This window comes from Stenella coeruleoalba (assembly GCF_951394435.1).
Source record: "Stenella coeruleoalba genome assembly, chromosome: 4".
Classification (NCBI taxonomy): Eukaryota; Metazoa; Chordata; class Mammalia; order Artiodactyla; family Delphinidae; genus Stenella; species Stenella coeruleoalba.
The window spans coordinates 129,853,586-129,871,209 of NC_137149.1; the positions used below are offsets into that span (position 1 = coordinate 129,853,586).

At 44.4% G+C, this 17,624-nt stretch overlaps 1 protein-coding gene across 2 annotated transcripts in view; it reads left to right on the top strand.

The window, feature by feature from the left end:
- The window catches only part of SETD7 (SET domain containing 7, histone lysine methyltransferase), a 48,830-nt gene extending 33,098 nt beyond the window's left edge, over window positions 1-15,732 (top strand). For both annotated transcript variants that reach the window (XM_079920760.1, XM_079920759.1), the window contains exons 7-9: window positions 353-470; window positions 5,354-5,511; window positions 10,603-15,732. In XM_079920760.1, coding sequence (XP_079776886.1) covers window positions 353-470; window positions 5,354-5,511; window positions 10,603-10,783 — 457 coding nt within the window. In that variant the 3' untranslated portion in view covers window positions 10,784-15,732. The remainder of the gene's footprint in view (window positions 1-352; window positions 471-5,353; window positions 5,512-10,602) is intronic.
- The last annotated feature ends 1,892 nt before the right edge of the window (window positions 15,733-17,624 follow it).

Below are 17,624 nucleotides of genomic sequence, written 5' to 3' on the forward strand. Positions count from 1 at the left end.
AAACTTAGGTATAGCTTTAATTAGCTTTGGGAAATGTTTGCCTTGTCTAGGAAGACAGTGGAAATTGTCATTAATTAAAACAGACAAATTTTTAAAAACCTTCTATCAAGCACTGAGTTACCTTGTGAATATATACTAATAATCCCTTTATTAGAGAGCAGTGAGAGAAATAAGTAACAGTTCTCCAGTTTCTAATGCCAAAATATGTGGTTTCACTGTTTCTTACTTCCTCATTGGATTATTATGAACTGACATTTTGTATCCCGTAGCTATAAGACTATTTTGGTGGTTGATGTAAGGGATGACATATCAAACTAAAAAAAATCATTATTTGCCCCTTTTTTCTGTTTAGGGTTTATGTTGCGGAATCTCTCATTTCCAGTGCTGGAGAAGGACTGTTTTCAAAGGTAGCAGTGGGACCCAATACTGTTATGTCTTTTTATAATGGAGTCCGAATTACACACCAAGAGGTGAGCGGGGTAGAAGTGGAAAATCAGCATGATTGGTTAAAGGGTTTTGTTTCAAGCACCCTTATTAATTTTCTCATTAGTCCTTTTACTTTAATATTCACTAGGAATATAAAGGAGCAAAAAGCTAGGGTTTTTTGTAAAATGCTTGGATATTGTCTTATAGCCAGCCTCAGACTGCTTTAGCAAAGACACCATAGATTATGTAGCTTATGAACAACAGAAATTGATTTCTCACAGTTCTGGAGGCTGGGAAGTCCAAGATCAAGGTGCCAACAGATTCAGTGTCTGGTGAGAGCTTGCTTCCTGGTTCATAGATGTCCCTCTTTTTGCTGTAACTTCATATGGCTGGAGGGATGAGGGAGCTCTCTGGGGCCTCTTTTGTAAGACACTAATCCCATTCATGAGGGCTCTGCCTGCTGTCATGACCTAAACACCTCCCAAAGACCCCACCTCCGGATACCCTGACATTAGGGATGAGATTTCAACATATGCTTGGAGGGGGGACATCAACATTCAGTCTATAGCAGATATTTTCCTCTTACTTTTTTTTTAATTGTTGTGAAATCAAGTCTATTCATCCTTTTTTTTTTAATATATTTTAATTTATTTATTTGGCCACACTGCACGGCATGTGGGATCTTAGTTCCCCGACCAGGGATTGACTCCGCACCCCCTGGAGTGGAAATGCAGAGTCTTAACCACTGGACCGCCGGGACGTCCCAATTTTCCTCTTTATTTTGAGCCTTAGTATGATTTTTTTTTTTTTTAACATTCCACAGCTATTTTATAGAGAGTGGGCTGGTACCATCAGGGAGACAGTAATTGCTTTGTATTGGACTACACCCAGTATCTGAAAAATTGAGATCCAACCGGACTCTGTCAATAATTAATTTACGACCTCGGGTGGGGTGCTTTACAGGAAGGGCCCCTACTTCTGTCTGTGCAAAAGCCATACAGTAGCCTCCATCTTACCTGGAAGGGTTCTATTTCCAAAAAAAATTAAAAGTTGAAGAGTTGAATCACCTCTTGCCTTTAAGACACCATCTTTGATACACTTCTCAGATTTCATATATGTTTTTTTGTTTTTGTTTCTTTACTTCACAACTAGCTTTCTTAAGTGTCTGCTTAAGGGTGAAAGCTTGATGCTTTGAGCACAGCTAGGGCTCTGTCCATCCTGGTCTCACTTGTGTGAAGTTGGGTGGGACTTAAGCCGGTCACTCACATCCCACCTTCACGTCTTCATTTTTCGTTTGTTCCTATGGAATGATAAAAAGCAAAAGGCCGAGAAATAATCAAGTCACTGTACATTCAAAGCAGCCGCCCAGGCAAAGATGTCAGTGCAGAAACCGAGCTGTGATCTGCCTCACAGTGTCCCCTTGTGATGGTCAATCCAGAAAGTCCAGGAAATTCAGCCTGTGGACGGTGGCGCGGGATACTGATACATAATTTATTCAAACGTTTTACATCTAAGGAAACTGAAGCCAAGAGGGTTTAAGCAATTTGCCTAAGGTCACAAATATAGTAACTGGCAGAATTCAGGCAAGGTTTCTAACAGCAGAATCTGTCTCTGTGCTGAAACTCACTATATAAATGAATGAGGGTGCCTCCTTGCCTTCATGAAGTTTCGATGAGAAAAATACACAACTAGTGGCAACATAAGGAAGATGGTCCTGAGTGTCATATATCAAATCACATAACAGGTCTGGAATATTAAGATCCATGAAGATTTTTTCACTTTCATCACTGCTGTATCCCCTGCACCTAGAACAGTGCCTAGCATATGGTAGGTGCTCAGTCAGTATCTGTTGAATGAATATCAGATACAAATAAAAGCATAATTGTAGCTTACAGACAGGAGAGATGGTATACCTCTGAGTGTCAACAGTTTTTGAATGAAAGTGGGATCCTGTTAGTTCCAAAACGCTGTCCTTGCTGGCATGCACAGATGCTGGGGCCTGTTGGTCAGGACTGGTTGGGAGAAGGGATGCCTGCTGCTTGCACAGCGGATAGTGAGTCCTGCTGTGGGTGAGAAAGCACACTGGTTGTCCGTGACTCTGCTGGTCACACCGATTGCCCATCTGCAGCAAAGGTGTAGGACTTTTCTGGCGCTCAGTTTTGCATTCCTTAGGTTTCCGGTTCTGTTTGATGTTCTTACTTTCATTTTTCTTTGGCTTCATCCTTCTCTCTGTAGAGGTTCAAGGGATTTGAGGGCTGATTAAAGAAAAAGACCACAAGAGGCAGCAGCACACAACAAGCTTTATAGATATGGGGTGGTGATTGGGCAGGGCTGCATGAGATGGGGTGTCCTCCCAGCATGAGGCCGTTCAGAGGTTTATGGCACAGGGGCCAAGGTCCAGAGGGGAGCAGGGCAACGGAACTCCTGGGAAAAAGAAGGACCGGAGAGGGGCTTGACATGTCTAGGTGATGTGTAGCCTGGGAGGGGTCTCTGGGCCAAAGAACTCCAAAGGACAGCTACAGTCTGGCGTCTTTATGGTCCTGGGTTTATCTATCTGCTCCTAGCAGATGTGGGGTGAGGTTTTGTGGATGAAGCAAACTCTGAATGGCTAAAACTCTGCTCTGTTTGGGCTATTTAAAATAACAGTGGGGTATGTAAAAATTTAAGGTTGGTGGTGATGGGCTTTTAAGGTAACAGGTCTCAGCCAGTAGTGAAGAAATAAACAACCTAGCGGCCCATACACAGACGCCATCTTTGACTCGTTGACATAACACTCACCTGCTTTTAATTCAAGACATCTGGTGATAAATGTAAGGCCCGACACTATGAAACTCTTAGAGGAAAACAGGCAGAACACCTTATGACATCAATCACAGCAAGATCCTTTTTGACCCACCTTCTAGAACAATGGAAATAAAAACAAAAATAAACAAATGGGACCTAACGAAACTTAAAAGCTTTTGCACAGCAAAGGAAACCATAAACAAGATGAAAAAACAACCCTCAGAATGGGAGATAATATTTGCAAATGAAGCAACTGACAAAGGATTAATCTCCAAAGTTTACAAGCAGCTCATGCAACTCAATATCAAAACAACAAACAACCTGGGACTTACCTGGTGGCACAGTGGTTAAGAATCTGCCTGCCGGGCTTCCCTGGTGGCGCAGTGGTTGAGAGTCCACCTGCCGATGCAGGGGACACGGGTTCGTGCCCCGGTGCGGGAGGATCCCACATGCCGCGTAGCGGCTGGGCCCGTGAGCCATGGCCGCTGAGCCTGCGCGTCCGGAGCCTGTGCTCCACAACGGGAGAGGCCACAACAGTGAGAGGCCCGTGTACAGCAAAAAAAAAAAAAAAAAAGAATCTGCCTGCCAATGCAGGGGATATGGATTTGAGTCCTGGTCCGGGAGGGTCCCACATGCCGCAGAGCAACTAAGCCCATGCGCCACAGCTACTGAAGCCTCCGGGCCTAGAGCCCGAGAAGCCACTGCAATGAAAAGCCCGCCCATCGCAATGAGGAGTAGCCCCCACTCACGCCGCAACTAGAGAAAGCCCGTGCGCAGCAACGAAGACCCAACACAGCCAAAAATAAATAAATGAATAAATTTATTAAAAACAAAACAAAAAACCCAATCCAAAAATGGGCAGAAGACCTAAACAGACATTTCTCCAAAGAAGATATACAGATCACCAACAAACATATGAAAGGATGAAACATCACTAATCATTAGAGAAATGCAAACCAAAAGTACAATGAGGTATCACTTCACACGGGTCAGAATGGCCATCATCAAAAAATCTACAAACAATAAATGCTAGAGAGGGTGTGGAGAAAAGGGAACCAACCCTCTTGCACTCTTGGTGCGAATGTAAATTGATACAGCCGCTGTGGAGAATAGTATGGAGGTTCCTTAAAAAACTAAAAATAGAACTACCATATGACCCAGCAATCCCAGTACTGGGCCACTATATACCACTGTATACCCTGAGAAAACCATAATTCAAAAAGAGACATGTATCACAACATTCATTGCAGCTCTATTTACAATAGCCAGGACATGGAGGCAACCTAAGTGTCCATTGACAGATGAATGGATAAAGAAGATGTGGCACATATATACAATGGGATATAACTCAGCCATGAAAGGAAACGAAATTGAGTTATTTGTAGTGAGGTGGATGGACCTAGAGTCTGTCATACAGAGTGAAGTAAGTCGGAAAGGGAAAAACAAATACCATATGCTAACACATACATATGGAATCCAAAAAAAAAAAAAAGTTCTGAACAACCTAGGGGCAGGACAGGAGTAAAGATGCAGACGTAGAGAATGGACTTGAGGACACGGGGAGGGGGAAGGGTAAGCTGGGACGAAGTGAGAGAGTGGCATGGACATATATACACTACCAAATGTAAAACAGACAGCTAGCGGGAAGCAGCAGCATAGCACAGGGAGATCAGCTCAGTGCTTTGGGACCACCTAGAGGGGTGGGATGGGGAAGGTGGGAGGGAGATGCAAGAGGGAGGAGATATGGGGATATATGCATATGTATAGCTGATTCACTTTGTTATAAAGCAGAAACTAACACACCATTGTAAAGCAATTATACTCCAATAAAGATGTTAAGAAAAGTAGACATCTGGTTACTTTTTTGTGTCTTTGTAAAGGGACTTTAAATCCTTTTTTTCATATAAGATAGGGTAAAATCAATAAATGCTAAGTTGAGCTGCCCGGCGCTGCCCACATACGCCTTTTGCACCATCAGTGTGCAGGGTTTGCACCATCGAGGTGCAAGGGATGCCTTAGGCTCTTTCCATGTATATGGCACTCAAACCGTGAAGTTTAAGGATAAATGAGTTAATATCTCCGGTGTCCTTTGAGCTCCTGGGAGGAAGGGCCTTTCTAATGTTCGCTTTCTTGTTTTCTGCAGGTTGATAGCAGGGACTGGACTCTTAATGGGAACACCCTCTCCCTCGATGAAGAAACAGTCATTGATGTGCCTGAGCCCTACAACCGTGTATCCAAGTACTGTGCCTCCTTAGGACACAAGGCAAATCACTCCTTCACTCCGAACTGCATCTATGACATGTGAGTAGGATACCAAGCGGCCAGTGGCTGGGGCCCCGAGAATGAGGGGGGTACCTCAAAGGTGTCATCCTGCCTCGAGGAAGGTGGCTTCCTCAGAATATTCGAGGGTCCTCTGGCCAGGGGCCTCATGGTTATAACTTGAAACTCAGAAATGGAAAAGTGCTTCGAAGAGTAGAAATGCTGTGGAAATGCTGTACTTAGTGGTTGCTGTTTTAGTGTGGCTTTTTTGTCCTTTAGTTGTCTCATTCTGGAAAATTAAGGGTAGTGTCCTTTGAAGTAATAGTACAAATTGAAATGACTCTGCACAGTGGAGATTAGGGAATCCTTTTATTATGTGCAAGGAAGGAGAACCCAAAGATCCTGAGCCTAGGGTGTGAGCTCTCAGTATTGGGAAAAAAACGTGTAAAATCAGAGTCCCTATCATTTAACAATCAAGAGGAATGAAATACTGAACACATGCTACAACATGGAGGAGTTGAAGACATGCTAAATGCAAGCCAGTCATGGGGACTTCCCTGGTGGTCCAGTGGTTAAGACTCCACGCTCCCAATGCAGGGGGCCTGGGTTCGATCCCTGGTGGGGGAACTAGATCCCGCATGCATGCTGCTACTAAGAGCCTGCATGCCACAACTAAAGATCCCGCATGCCGCAACTAAAGATCCCACGTGCCGCAACTAAAGATCCCACATGCCGCAACTAAAGATCCCACATGCTGCCACGAAGATCCCACAGGCTGCCACGAAGATCCCACGTGCTCGCAATGAAGACCCAGTGTAGCCAGAATAAATAAATAAATATTAAAAAAGAAGCCAGTCACAAGAGCATGTAGTGTATGATTTCCATGTATATGAACAGTCCACTATAGCCGCAGAGACAGAATGCAGATCAGTGGTTGCCTAGAGCTGGGGGCGGGGGTGGGCGGAGTAGAAGTTGATGGCTAATGAGCGTGGAGGTTCCTTTTGAGGCTGATGAAAGCTTCCAAAATTAGTGGTGATGGTTGCACAACTGAAAACCACTGAATTGTACACTTTAAATGGATGAATTTTATGAGACATGAATTATATCTCAACAAAATCATTATTTTAAAAAATCAAATAATCCTACTTCCCCTTCCAATGGTGCATTGAACCTCTTGGAAACCTCCATTGATGAGAACCTTACCATTCTCCACAAAGGCGGCTGTCTGGACAAACAAATACATATCATGGAATTAGCTGTTGGGCTCTGATGATTAGAAAGTTCCTTCTGTTGAGCCCTTATGGGTTTCCCTGTACTATCCAGCCCTTGGCCCTAATTACCTCCCTTTTTTTCTTGTGTACAGTGTCAGTCTCTCTTCCACATAGTAGTCCTGCAAATATCTTAGTAGTTTTCATGTGCCCTCCGAACCCTCTCTTCCAAAAGGCAAGCATCTCCGACTATGCCTTAAAGGATACAGCTGAGATTCCATGTTGTTGCTGCCCTGAACTCAGCCTGAGGACAGGCTAGGAGTCTAGGAGTTAGGCAGCTGTGTGCAACCTTTTCTGCTCAGCTGTAGTTTGCTGTCACTTAGTCCTCTAGCTCGTTAACAGAAGCAGGATCTGATCATGTGCATTTAATCTGTAGGAAAATTGCCAGGATTTGAATATCCCTTCTTGCATCCCTGAGATGGCTTTAAAATTGTTCTGGCACTGACTTGCTCTCCTTGTCAGCCAGTACCAAGTACTGAAGCTACAACTTCTGTTTAAAGGGCGGGTAGAAATGGCAAAGGACATGTGTCATGTGAAATGAAACTGACACTGTTATTAACTCCAAGGCTTTCACGGCCAGTGTGAATTAGGCCAAAGCATCTTTGCAGGCTGCACACAGCTGAACAACAACCCTTTAAAGCAGTGGTAACTAAGGATAACAAATGCTACTTAGGCTGCCCCTTAAAACAAATGAGTCCTGTGATTTCATGGCAAGAACATGATTTTTCTCATCAAAAAGAAGAGAGCACAGGAGACAAGAGAAGGAACCATTTGTGCAAAATCAAGTCCCTCCTCAGAGTTTTTTTTTTTTTTCCAAGCCCAATGTGAACGATTAGTTATTTGGGGTCATGGGGAGACTAGCTGAATAATAATCAAATATAACATTCAGATACCAATCCATGGCATTCATTTGTTTCTAAAATCATTGGTACTGTTATGCACACTGTAACTTAAACAGAACAGCAGTTCTATAAGCTGTTTGAACTGCACTCTGGTACAGCGTGCCACATGGACAGATAGGCAGGAACTACTTTTCTCGCTGTAAATATAGGTTACTTGTCGACAAGGGACCGAAGAGGGTGGCCCAGAGGTTTGGTCTGAGTGCTAATCGTGCAGCCAGTGTTTCCTGAGCACTTCCTCTAGGTCGGTGCTGTGCTAAAGCCTTCTGTGCACATTGTCAGTCAATCCTCCCAGTAACTTCGTGGGGCTCCTGGTATTACTGCTGGTCCCAGATCAGTGACAAGAAACGCAGGGCTCGGGCTTCCCTGGTGGCGCAGTGGTTGAGAGTCCGCCTGCCGATGCAGGGGACGCGGGTTCGTGCCCCGGTTCGGGAAGATCCCACGTGCCGCGGAGCGGCTGGGCCCGTGAGCCATGGCTGCTGGGCCTGCGCGTCCGGAGCCTGTGCTCCGCAACGGGAGAGGCCACAACAGTGAGAGGCCCGCGTACTGCAAAAAAAAAAAAAAAAGAAACGAAACGCAGGGCTCTTGTCAAAGTGGAGAAGTGCTCTTAACCATTGTGCCTTAGGGCTGCTTTGAAGAATCAGCACCTGAGATTGAGTTCTGTCTTTTCAGTGTGTCCATTTTCTACTCCCTGAGAATAACGATAATGAGCAAGAAAATTAAAGTACAAGAGGACGCTAAAAGAAATCTTAGGCTTCTTGTGTGATTTTTTTCCAGTGTACCAGAAGGTTACCTAGAGCTCCATTTCAGGAGTATTTTTTTTATTGAAGTATCACTGATTTACAATACTGTGTTAGTTTCAGGTATACAGCAAAGTGATTTGGATATACATATATTCATTTTCAGATGCTTTTCCATTATAGGTTATTACAAGATATTGAATATAGTTCCCTGTGCTATACAGTAGGTCCTTGTTGTTTATCTATTTCATATATAGTAGTGTGTATCTGTTAATCCCATACTCCTAATTTATCCCTCCCCCTCTCCCCACCTTTCCCCTTTGGTAACCATAAGTTTGTTTTCTATGTCTGCGAGTCTGTTTCTGTTTTGTAAATAAATTCATTTGTATCTTTTTTTTTTAAGATTCCACATGTAAGTGATATCATATATTTTTCTTTGTCTGACTGACTTCTCTTAGTATGACAATCTCTAGGTCCATCCATGTTGCTGCAAATGGCATTATTTCATTCTTTTTTATGGCCGAGTAATATTCCATTGTAAGGAGTAAATATTTTTTTAATGAAATATTTTAATTTAGAGACAAAGAGTTGTGATTTTAATAAGGAATTCCCAAATCCCTGATCCAGGGATGTCCTCTGTGCTGGAGCACAGTCTGAGACTCCTGTGCACGTGCGTGCTCTCATATACCCACGTGCCTGCTTACACATGTCACAACTGATACGAGTCTTCAGTTGTGCCAGGCGCTGCGTGTGGTGCTTTATTTATGTGACCCTATCTTGTCACCACAATGACTCTTGGAGGATAAGGATTACTGATGTTATCATGATTTGGCAGGTGAGGAAAGTGAGATTCAGAGACACAGAGGCGAGCTTTCCACAAGGATGCAGTAATAATGTGTGGCACCAGGACTCACACCAAAGTCTTCGGGCCCAAATCAAGTGTGCTTTCCAAGAAACAGGACAGCCAAAGGGGGTGGACATAGAGGCCCCCTTGGAGTGAGGGTGTGGTTGTTCCTTTTTACTCCCCACAAAATATGTCCATACACTGCAGACACACTCCTCTCCCACCAAGCGCTTGCCATCAAACCCCATGTACCTCTGACTTCCGGCCTGGAACCTCCTCCTTTGGTGTTTCAATGCCCTTTGTTCAAAATGTAACTATAAATGAATGGATTTGACCAGATGCATAGGAAAACAAAGTTAATTTCTTTCTGGCCTGCCTTCCAGGTATCCGTGTTGGGTTTCAGCAGCTGTTAGAGGAGATGAGTCTCTTAATACTTATTTAGCTCCCGTTCCCCTGCAGGGAGCTGTGCAGGTGAGCCAGGCTGGGAGCCTCTGGCAGAGGAGCATAATCCTAGCTTTAGCCCGGCCTCTCCCATCACAGGGTGCATCGGAGGGAAATCTGAAAGAAGCAGGATGGCAGAGCGGTCTGAGCTTCCCTCTTGGGAAAAAGATCTTCATTTACTTTTTTTTTTTTTTGCGGTACGCAGGCCTCTCACTGTTGTGGCCTCTCCCGTTGCGGAGCACAGGCTCCGGACGCGCAGGCTCAGCGGCCATGGCTCACGGGCCCAGCCACTCCGCGGCATGTGGGATCTTCCCGGACCGGGGCACGAACCCGTGTCCCCTGCATCGGCAGGCGGACTCTCAACCACTGCGCCACTAGGGAAGCCCTTCGTTTACTTTTATGCTAGAAAATAACTCTTCCTCTATAGGTACAGGATGGAAAACAGAGGTTTTTGCTTTTGAAAATCCACAGGGCTCTTTCTTACAACTCCAGAAGTGCCCTGGCAAAGCCTTTCCCCGAGGTACAGCTGAAATGCTGACAGGCTGCACTGGATCTGATTTCTCATTAAAGACAGATTTTTGTTGAAGATCCTGATTGTTGATTTACAAATACAGAGTGGCAAATAGGCTCAGAAAGGAAGATAGGGCCGTGCTTTTTAAACCTTAATGTACATAGGAATCACCGGGGAGGGGGAGGGTGGCGGGGTGTTAGAATGCAGATTCCACTACCATGTCTGGGTGGGGAAGCCCGGAGTAGCCCCGTGAGCACCAGGCTCCCAGGGGAAGCTGATGCCGGCTCCTCGGTGGCCCGCACACTGAGGACCTGCCGGTGGTGTCCAGGGCGCAGCAAGCACACGGGTGATTCCCGCCTCAGCCCTTCTAGCCTTTGCATCTGACCTCCCGGTCCGGCCCGGGAATGACCATGTGCATCTTGATGTCTAGGTTTGTCCACCCCCGTTTTGGACCCATCAAATGCATTCGCACGCTCCGAGCCGTGGAGGCCGACGAGGAACTCACTGTTGCCTATGGCTACGACCACAGCCCCCCGGGAAAGAGTGGGCCTGAAGCCCCCGAGTGGTACCAGGTGGAGCTGAAGGCCTTCCAGGCCACCCAGCAGAAGTGAAAGGCCTGGCTCTGGGCTTCAGAGACCTGGAATAGAAACTTGGATCTATGCACTACGTTTATCCGACAACGGGACAACCAGGGACTGCTCATGCTGTGACATCACATCCTCTCACTCTGCGTTCGCTACAACTTTCTCGAATACTAACTAGGTCTGACTGTATTACTCATACCAGATTTAAAATTAGCTAGCAACAACGCCCTCCTGAGAGGTACTGTTGAGCACTTGACAGAAGACAGCGTGATGTTCTTGGGTGGTTCAAGACTAAATCTGTACCACATTCAGAGATGCCAAACGATTAGACTGAAAAAAGGGAAAAAGGGGGTTTTTCAGTCATTTTTAGTCAGTGGCTTTTCCATGAGGTTTATTTCTGTGGCCAGTGCAAATTGCGTTATCACACTTGCATATGCGCCATATGGAGGACAGAGAATTACTACATTTTTATTCTCTAAATGTAGTGTCATTTGCCTTTTAACCTTTGATCTGTTCTTGCAATAGAATGGCTTTGTTTTTTCCCTAGCGAACAGAACCCCACTTTTTGAGTCACTTCACCCCTTAGTCCTCTTCTCTATCTTAGGTATCTTTCACAAGAGAAAACTTCCAAATGGATTTCGTTTCAGTGCCAGTGTGTAGGTCTCTCTGGCTCTCTCTATATCACTGTTTCATTATTATGTCCTAATATAAAGACCTGGCTCCTAGGGCCGGGCTATTATTATAGAATTATTATTCTCGCATGTAAACAAAGGTATCTTTGCTTTAAGATGTGAGAAGAAATGAATTTACTTTGTTTGCATTAAGTTATGGAAGAGTTGTAACATATACTTTAAGAAAGAAGAGAGGGAAATTAGTATTTCTAAGCAGTAGACGTGGCAATTTTGCAATATCTTCAATAGTGCTAGTAATTTTTTTTCTCCTTGGGTACACATTAAATGTACATAACAGAGCAGTCTGGCTTGTGGCACAGTGCATTGAATTCAAAAGTCAAATAGCAAACTTGAATTATAACACAGAATTCAAAAGGTTTTCTTCGTTTTTCGTTTTTTTTTTTTTTAAATCGCTACTGTTAAGAGAGACGTACTGATCACTAGGTACAAATCAAACCTTAATGGTAAAACTCTTCATCATTGTAATTTCAAAGCACTTATCTGCTTCACAGCCTTGTGAATTAAGACTAACACCTGTATAGTTTAGAAGCAACGGTATCAATAGCATTTCAGCCATTTTTGCTAGCCGTGTGTAATCACAACTGCAGAAATAAGGAGAAAAGCCCCTGTTTTTTAGTTTAGCTAATTAGGTATGTAACCTGACTGGGATTACTCTGGGGGAATTCTGGGAGTTTGGGGTTTTTGTAAGTGCCCTCACCACACGCCATAGCTGTGTCCTCTTCAGATGCCCAGCTGAGGAGCTGGGAGGTCTGGAAAGCAGCAGTTGCTACAAGTTGCAACTGTCAGCTGGGGCACCTGTCACCGAGTCAGTTTGGTCTTGAAAGCTGAAGCCTTCCACACTGTAGCTCTGGCTAGTAGGGAAGGCTTGCTGGGAGCAGGAAAAGAGAAAAGAAACAGGCAGGAGGAAGTTTGCTATTTCATGTCAGTGACACATTGCTCTTGGGAAGAATTTAACAAAAGTGCTTCATCCAGAGCTGCTCACAACTTTCAGTTCTGGCAGCTCCTGGGCACAGGATTCAGCCTTCAAGACAGTGACAGAAGTGGCCCTTTCCCTTGGTAAATCCAGGCTTCCCAGAGCTCCCCTGTCCCCAGCAGTGCAGCTGGGTGGCCATGGTTTCAGGGAGCTAAGCTGCTGGTTCACTCGTGAGAAATTCTGAGGCTGCCAGGAAGATCTTCCACGAAGTGAACTGAATAGAGTTTTTAGATTAAAAGGCACCAGGATAGGATCGCTTCTATTCTGTAGAAAGAGACCGTTCCATAAACTGGCCGATGGGCAGAGTCTTGGGACTTGTATTCTGATAGGTGCTTTCATTCAAACGCGTCCCAAAGTGACTGTCTTCAGGAGAAAGATGGCTTTAATCAGCCCCAGTGAGTTGGGTTGTGGAGCCAGATCAGGGAGTGCGGTCGGTCGGGGGAGGATGGCGCAGGACTGCAAAGCAAGGACTTCAGGCTGCCGGCTGCCATGGGGTGTAATTTCTGTCCCAATGGGCTTCCCCATTCAAATGGAATTTTTCTTTTCTTTTGACAAAAGTGGCTGAAGAGTTGGAAATAGTGATTAACCAGCAAATCCATTTTTCAAATAAGATAGTGAATAACTCTCTGAGTTTAAAGCCTGGCAGTGTGTCTGTCTGTGACGTTCAGACAAATCAGAGGAAGCAGTACATCCAAGCTGAGCCTCTCCACGTCCTCTCTCCTGTCTCCCTTGTTCTCTGGCTCTTCTTTCTCCTGCCCTACCCGCTCCTCTCTCTCTCTCTCTGTTGTCTGTGAGAATGGCTGGTGTTTGTACATAACAGCGTGCCAGCTGATCCCTCCGGCCGCTCCCTCTCTCCCTCCTCTCCTCCCAGTCTCTCTGGCCCATTGGACCCTCTCTGTCTGTCTGTCCCTCTGCGAGTACCTCTCTCCATCACTCTGTGTCCATGTCTGGTTCTGCTGCTTCTGTTGTCCCCCTGACACCCCCCCCCAACCAAATGTAAGGCTTTGTCACAGGGTGGGGTCGTAGGGGGCCTTGAGATTCACTGTGTTCTGTAGGTAGATAAAACAGTCAAGGGGGTTGGGGTCCCATGAGGAATTAACTGGTGAGGGAATAGGGTTTGTTCCCTGTTTGAGCCAAAGCTGAGGGGGAAGCCTTGGGATGTATTTTTCTACTGAATCTTGATGTCCGCTGTGGAAGGAAATATGTCAGGAAGCAGGTAGTTTCATCAGCATCATAACAAATGTGGAAGAGTCCAGGTGGTGGGGATAAAGGAGTAACTTTCTGCTCTCCTGCAAAAGGGCCGGTGCCGAGGAGGGTGCCTGATGCCATGGTCCCCATCAGATTCACTCAGAGCTGTCTCAGTCCAACTCCTGCATGACTAGATCTTTCCTTAGCAGCTTTTCTATGACAAAATATTATCTTGTGTTAGAGTTAGGAATAGGAACTAATCTGTAGGAGTATGTCCCCAAATGGGCATTTGAAAGGACTCACAAAAAACAACCGTAAGGACTGAATTTCTGACACAGAGGAATGATGAGATTTAAAAGCTACAGGCAAGGAAGACTTGAGTTTTGCATTACCTATTCTTATTTTAACCTGCTTCATCCCTGGTCTGCCTGAGAAACTGAGAAGGAAATTCGTTGTTCAAGACCCCTTTGAACCTGTCTGGGGCTGTCATTAAACTTATTTGCCTTCTGGGGGTTCTTCACATTGAAAAACAATTTCCTTATCACCAACAACCTGAAAAGGCCCAAGTGAAGGCCAGGTGTAACCATTGACAACATTTAATTGTAAGGGTAAAATTGCAGTAACTGTGAACAGTGAGTTCGAGGGTTGTCTTCTCAGTGAGTGGTATGTGGCACTTCAGTAAATTTCCTTTACTATATGGAATTTTAAATCACTCACTGCAAAATGCATTTAAGATCTTCCAGGAAGGTTATTGTTTTCTGTTGTGCTTTGTTTTAACACAGTTGCCTCAAGTTTCTGTCTTAAGAGTAGTGATTTAGAGTCCAGACATCTTTCATTTTAGAAAAACAAGCAAAACCATGTTGCAAGACTGATAGTCGTAATGTTTATTTGCCGCAGATCAAAGGTTCACAAAATATATTGAATTTACATCTACTTGAGGTACCTTGATAGACTGGTTTTTTTTTGTCTTTGATCTTTCCCATCAGGAATGTGGAGCCTCAGTGTCCATTTTGATTTTTAAAATCCTAAATTGTAATCGTTTTATTTTGCCAAATGGGTGCAGACATACTCAAAGCAATGAAAACTATTTCAAGCCATACAACCACAGGGATGGAAACCCTTTTCACAAATTTTAACGTGTTTGTATGTAAATAGATGTTTGTATGAACTATTTTCATGGTAGAATGAATATATTTAAGTGAAGTTGAATTATTCCAGTGCTATTTAAACAAATTGCAAACATTTTTGGTGAGAATTCTCTGAGTCTATTGAGATATAATGCAGATCAGTTTTGATTTTTACAAAATCAAAAAGCCTACAGAAAACTCTGACTCGTGGCAACTTCCCCGCGTTGTTGCACCTGACGTGGAGAGAGCTCGTAGGCTTCCCCAGTGCCTCAGCCGCTTCCTGGTGGAAGTTAGGTGCTCGTGGAGGTATGTCCACCCTTAGTGACATCACTCCGGGCCTTTGGGGGCCCGTGAGTGACTCAGAGGCATTAGAGACACCGGTGCAGTTATCCGGAGCACAATTTCTTTGCAGGGCAGCAGAATCAGAAGCCAGACGTGGCCACGGGAACCTTGGAACCGGGTTTTCTGGCCGCCATCCACCGCTTTCCTTACTGCCTAGTCACACACGTCAGGGAGGCTGCCCTCAGTGGAGCTGGGGTTCAGACCCCCGGGTGGGACCTCACGGTTTTGCCAGCAGTCCCTGCCTCTGGGCCTCCACCTCGAGAGAGGACGGAGGAGGGTCCTGCTGGCAAGGGGCCCATTTCTCAGCACAGTACACTTCCGGTCTCAGCTCTGGGAAACTATGCACCCAAGCACCAAACTTCCAACCAGAGAGAGACATCCTCGGATAACGCAGATCCTTGCTTCCTCTGTCTGTGACTTTACACACCGTTGTTAGAAGTCGTTTTAACATCAAGACCAATCACCTCCCTATAGGACATACCTCCCAACTCCCCTGACTCTTACTAGAACACTCCTTTATAATGATATTCAACTTGAGTGGTTTGGTTTTTTTTTTTTTCCGCTTTAGTCCTGGATATAATGAAATGATAAATATGATGACAAATTTTCACTGTGTATACTAGCAATATGTACACACATACCAATGTATCTTAACATACAACTTGGTTACATTTTGGGTGACTGTCATTCATCTCAAGTCATGTACTGGGAAACTACAGGGACTACATGATGTCTGCTTATCATAGAGGAAAGTTGGGTTCATGGTTCTGAGCTCCCTACTTCAAAAGTTTTTCCTCCTGGGTTTTCTGTGTTCTCTTTTTATCCTGAAATGCATTGATTAGGTTGTGAGGTATGTTTAAGGATTGGAAGCCAGGGGAATGCTTTCGGCATTTATTGCAACCAAAAGTTAACCTCATCACAGTTAACGAGCATCTTTGATTGGTCTTTTGTGGAATTTGAACTAAATCTATGAGCCTTATTCAATATCTATAATTCTATGATTTTTTTAAATTATGGGAAATTAATGAAAGATGTTTACATGAATAATGTTTGCCCTTACTGTGTTATGAATGAGTTTTTTGTAGTGTGTCTGGGTGCATGTGCAAGAGTAGGAAAAATGTTTCTGAAACAAAACTTGACAAATATTTGTAATGAAAAGTAAATTTAAAGATTGCTATAATTGCGCTATAGAAACAATGCAAGTATTAAACAAAATATACAATCACCTGTCGTTGTCTTCCTTTGGTTGCCTGGGGCAGGAAGGCAGTAACATATTTCTCTGCCATGTCTTCTTGTATATTTAAATTACTAAGCAAACTTTACATTTGAAGTTGTTTAAAAATGTTACAGTAAGTCCCCTACATACGAACGAGTTCCATTCTGAGAGTGCGTTCGTAGGTCCACTTTGTTTGTACGTCCAACAAAGTTAGCCTAGGTACCCAGCTAACACAATCGGCTACATAGTACTGTACTGTAATAGGTTTATAATACTTTCACACAAATAATACATAAAAAACAAACGCAAACAACAAAGAAAACATTTTTAATCTTACAGTACAGTACCTTGAAAAGTACAGTAGTACGGTACAACAGCTGGCATACAGGGGCTGGCATCGAGTGAACAGGCAAGAAGAGTTATGGACTGGAGAAGGGAGGGGAGGTGGGAGATGGTAGAGCTGAAGGATCGTCAGCAACAGGAGATGCAAGGCAAGCTGCAGTTTCACTCATGCCTGACGCTGATGAAACGCACGTTCGTATCTTTGAAAGTTTGCAACTTGAAGGTTCGTATGTGGGGGACTTACTGTATTAACCTTTTACCTTTTTCAAAGCATCATAGTAAGACCTGAGGGAGGGGTATGAAAGGTGAGGAGCCTGCTGTGTATTTGGCATGGCACCCCATACACCCATGAATCCAGAAAAATTAGCCACATCAGCCAGACGTATCTGATGGGCTCCATAAATGTTAAGGATATTGAACGTAAATCAGAAGATCAGCGAAAATATCTGAAGAACGGGAAACTTCCACTTGTGGTTGAAGATACAGGAACGTTGTTAGATGTTGTGGTAGATCTTCGTGATCTTAGGACAGCTTTGAGCCAAGGAAGCCAGAAACCCCTTATTTCTGCCCAATCACTGCCAACGTTCCCAAACCCTCCCCTACAACATTCCCAAAGCACAAAGGCCAGTGACAAAGGAGATAAAAATAGTACTTTGCTATCCACTGGGCCATCTACCCATGGTCCCAAAGAAGTGAATTCCAGTAAGCTGGGTGTCAAACTGAAGCAGCCCATGAGCCCGCCTGCTTTATCTTACCTCCCTCGGTTGCCCATTCTTTGATCTTATCACACTTCCTTCCATTGAAGCAAGTGAGATGACTCAGTCCAAACCGGGCTAGATCAGTTTCCCCACTTGGATGAAGACACGTCCATACACTGGAAATTTAAGGCAGAGTTTCGCCCACTAACACACAATATTAATATTCTTCCTCCTTGTGTGGGAGAGGGGTGTGAAATTAAAAGCTGAATAAAACTGGGGCAAGTCTAAGA